The sequence below is a fragment of the Trichechus manatus genome, unplaced genomic scaffold (assembly GCF_000243295.1).
Source record: "Trichechus manatus latirostris isolate Lorelei unplaced genomic scaffold, TriManLat1.0 scaffold00156, whole genome shotgun sequence".
In the NCBI taxonomy this organism is placed as follows: Eukaryota; Metazoa; Chordata; class Mammalia; order Sirenia; family Trichechidae; genus Trichechus; species Trichechus manatus.
Window position 1 is genome coordinate 1,645,989 of NW_004444092.1, and position 4,479 is coordinate 1,650,467.

General features: G+C 44.3%; 1 protein-coding gene across 1 annotated transcript in view; it reads right to left on the reverse strand.

Moving 5' to 3' along the window:
• GLCCI1 (glucocorticoid induced 1) overlaps window positions 1-328 on the reverse strand; it is a 113,310-nt gene extending 112,982 nt beyond the window's left edge. The window contains exon 1 of the mRNA XM_012558299.1: window positions 285-328. Within this exon, the coding sequence (XP_012413753.1) occupies window positions 285-328 (44 nt within the window). The remainder of the gene's footprint in view (window positions 1-284) is intronic.
• Between the last annotated feature and the right edge of the window lie 4,151 nt (window positions 329-4,479).

Below are 4,479 nucleotides of genomic sequence, written 5' to 3' on the forward strand. Positions count from 1 at the left end.
TGAGGGGTCTGAGAGGAACTGGAGGAGGAGGCAGTGGACATGGTGGCTCCGCGGGCCCTGGACGACGCCAGCAGACACGAAGGCGCGGAGCGTGTGGAAGCCGGCGCGATAGTGCGTGCGAGTGTGTAAGGGGGAGGGGCGGGGGTATCGGAGAAGGGGAGGAGTCTCTCGGCTCCCCCTTCCCAACGCGCACCCCCGTCGTCTTGGCGAGGGGGGAGGGGAAAGCTGCGAAAACAAACGTCCAACGGCCCCAACCGCCCGGCCGGTCTCGCTGTGGTGGTCACGGCTGGAGCCGCGAGGAGCCTGGTGCCGCCGCCACCCCGGGCATCGCGGTGACAGGGAAGCGGGGCAACTGCCTGGATCACGCAGCCCTAGGGGCTGCTCGCAGACTACTCAGCCCTCGCGGGGCGGCACGCGCGGGAGTACCCGGCAGCTGGAGGGAGGGCCGGGCCCTTCCTTCTGGGGATCAGAAGAAAGGGGAAGGGCTTCGGGGTGCTTGGCACTCCGCCGAAGCCCCGCCACCGCGAAAGCCGCCGCGTCCTCTATACGATCCTCACTCTGACTGGCAACTAATCCCCCCACCCGCACCCCGCACCCCGGCACCGCCTCCCGGCCTTTGGGACCGGGCAGCTGCCGCAACGAGGTTTCTCATTGGCTACGCCGCTCACCATCAGCACTCGAGTGATTGGTTCTAGAGTAGGAGTGAGCGGAGCCTCCACCAATGAAAGTAGAGCATTCTACCTTTGGGGCGGAGAGTGAGGGAGTGGAGGAGTGAGGAGTGGGCTGGCCGCGCCAGGAGGGGCGAGAGAGTTGACAGCCTTTGAGGTGAGAGCGAGACTTTGACTGGGCAGCCCTAGGGTCCATGTGTGTCTTGCGCGTGCCCTGACACCCACAGACACTCGCACGCTCCTCTAAGCAGGTTGTAAGTGCTCCACCTTCCTGGGCAGTCTGCTAATTAAGGCAGAAGACAGTTAAGGCAAACTTTATTTTGCGAGTATACCTGTTCCGATGGGTTGTTTTAGAGTCAGAAGGATCCATCCCTTCCTAATTTTAGTAATCTTGAGTTTTCGTGGCTAGTAGACTGATCAAAACAACTTAAGGTGCTTGACATAATTAACAAAGATCAAGAGCTATGTCTGGAAGATGAACAAAGGGACCATCATTTCATTTCATAGCCCATCCTAACATTTGTAGTTAGCAGTGAAATGAGGTAATGAAATCTTATGCTCCAGGACAGTATTACATGGATCAACAAGGAATTTTACATCATTCACCACCAATTAGGTATAGTCCCTCAGTATTTGTTCCAGGACCCCCACAGATATCAAAATTCGAGGATGCTCAAGTCCCGTATATAAAATGGCATAGTGTTTGCATATAACCTACGCACATCCTCCCATATACTTTAAATCACCTCTAGATTACTTATGATACCTAATACAATGTAAATGCTATGTAAATAGTTGTTATACAGTACTGTATTGTTTAGGGAATAATGACAAGATGGGAGGCGAACAATGCTCAAAGAGTGCTGGAGAGAGACTGAAGATCTGTGAAATGGCGGAAGGCTACATCAGGGTGTGCCTACACATCACTTTGTTTGCATGGATTCAGTGTAGCGCTCGGGGTGAGTGGCAAATTCAAGTTTTGATTTTTGGAACTTTCTTCTATTTTTTTTCCTCTTTCTCGAATATTTTTGATCCACGGTTGGTTGAATCTGTGGATAAGGAAACTGCAGATACAGAGGGCCACTGTATATTAGTGGAGAAAACATCCTTGACTTTCTCCAGAAGCAGCCTCTTGGGAAGAATAAATACCAGACTTAATTTAACAATCCACTGGGATAAATTCTGTTTTTACTCTATAATGCAACTGAAGAGGTACAAAAGCTTTGACTATCAACAACTTAAGTTTACCTCACCGTAAATCATGGTTTTAAATCTTAAACAGGAACAATTTCAGTCTACATCAGATATCTTCCATTAATTTCCATGAGGTAAAAAAGGGAAGTGGGATTCCAGACTAGTCTACTTCTGATGTCTGCCCAAACTGACAAGCTTCCTCTGATTTCAGGCACTGCAGGGGTCTGTTTCACTCAGAGGAGGCATCTTTCTCTGCTTCCTTGTGTTCTCAGACCAGAAAGCATACATAGTTCAGTAACAAAAATTGATGAAACCCAATAAGAATACAAAAATTGCATCCAGTACTTCATCGCATTAAGACTAGTGAAAGCTCCTCACTTTGTCACACTAGAATAATAGCTAATGTTTATTGAATATTCACCACCTCCCAGCCACTGTTCCAAGAACGTTCCATGCGTTAACTCATTTAGTCCTCTCAACAATCCACAAGCTAGATACTATCATCATCCCCACTGTGTTCTCAGCTGAAGCACAATGCGGGTAAATATCTTGCTCAAGATCACTCAGCTAGTAAGTGGGGAGCTAGGAATCTAACACAGGCAGTCTGGCTCAAGAGTCTGTGAATAGCTCTCTGCTCTACTGCCTCATAGCTTAAAGTTGTGGAGTACATGATAGTAGGGTATTTATAATAGACTACAAATCTCACCCGTGAGATAAATTCCCTTTTAGTGCAAAAGACATTTTACCAGTTAAAACAGTCCACCGTTGTTTTGCTTTCCAAAATAACATGTATTTTAATTATAAATAGGGTAAATACTCCTTCAAGGTTGGTATAATTCATCTGACTTGTGTTAGTTTTTTCATGTAAAAATTAATGATTCCTCATTAATTAGGAAATTGCATTCTTTCATGAGTAGAAACAACGACAAATGACTTCTCTCTGGTGACTCCTTCAGAAGAGTAAGAATAAAAAATTTTGACATTAAAATATGTAAAGCTTTAAAAAATGCTGGTAAGTTTCTAAGTTGTTGATTTGATTACAGCATGGTTTCATTATAGAAATGTTATCTCTGGCCACTCCTAAATATAAGTATGGAACAACCTCAACACATTAGATTATAATAATTCTAAATTTATACCAAGTGACAGTAACTATGATCAGTACTTAATTTGGAACTAAAACAAGTCAACATACCTCACCACATTTTAAGGCTTTATGTGTTTGTTCAAATCTACCACAGCCAACTTAACTCAGATATCTAAAGCAAATCTCAATGAACTACACAAAGAATTAGTATGATCCTAAAATACTATTTTCAGTTACTGGTATGTCATCATGATCTGTTTGGAAGTTCAATCACCTCTCTTTTGAGTTCTTAATAAAATTTTATTCTTATTGGGGTTGGGAATGGGGCTCCAAGAGTATGCATAGGCTTTAGGAAAATGTTCTCCTCAGTAAATTGGAAATCCTTTAGGAGGATATGTGGACTTCTGGGCTGGAATAGCGTTCTTATGCTACTATGCTATTTACAGGATAGATTGGCACATTGCTGATTTTGCCTATTTTGTTAAATATAAGTGTAGCAATCTCTGAAAATTCCACATAAGTCTTAATGTTGGTAATGACCTCTTTACTATGTTGTTCTTACTAGAAGAAGACAAAACTGAAAGCAGAAACTTGGTGGCATGCGGAATGCCTTTGTTCTCAGTAGCCCCCTTGCCTTGGCTATCTGTGGGACAAGACTCCACCATCAGCTAATCTGATGTAGAATTCTATCATACCTACTTCTTAGTTCAAATATGGTAATGGACTATGTTTTAGGGTAAATTGAAATGTAGAATTATTGGCTACCTATGATTAATATGGAAGCCCTGGTGGCATAGTGGTCAAGAGCTATGGCTGCTAACCAGAAGCCCAGCAGTTTGAATCCACCAGAGGCTCCTTGGAAACTCTATGAGGCAGTTCTACTCTGTTCTATAGGGTCGCTATGAGTCAGAATTGACTCGATGGCAATGAGTTTGGTTTTAATGGGGTTTTATGATTAATATGGAGTTCCTGGGTGGTGCAAATGGTTAAGCACTCAGCTATTAACTGAAAGGTGGGAAGTTCGAGTCCACCCAGGGATGCCACAGAAGAAATGCCTGGCAATCTACTTCTGAAAAATCAGCCATTGAAAACACTATGGAACACAGTTCTATTGTGACACACATGGGGTTGCCATGAGTTGGAACTGACTAGACGGCAATGGGTTTGTTTGTTTTTAAATGATTAATATGTAGCCCCATGTGGAGAGATAATCAGATGAAGAACCATCAGGCCTACAGAGCTACTGAAGGAAGGGGCTTGGCTTCCAGAGATGAAAGTCTTCCTCTTCTGTTTCCATCCAGGTTTGCCAGGCTGTACATCCAAGGCCCATCCAAATCTAAGAAGCAGCCCAGTCTGCCACTATTAGCAATGAGGTCATGGCTGGGAGAGAACACTAAACAGATCTGCACTGATGTTCATTTTAAGCTGATTAAACTCTCTTGTAGGTGATTCTTAATAGCAACACAACAAAAAATCCTTGCCTGCATTTTTGTCCCTGGCAGATGCTAATAGTAAAACTCCCCACAACTT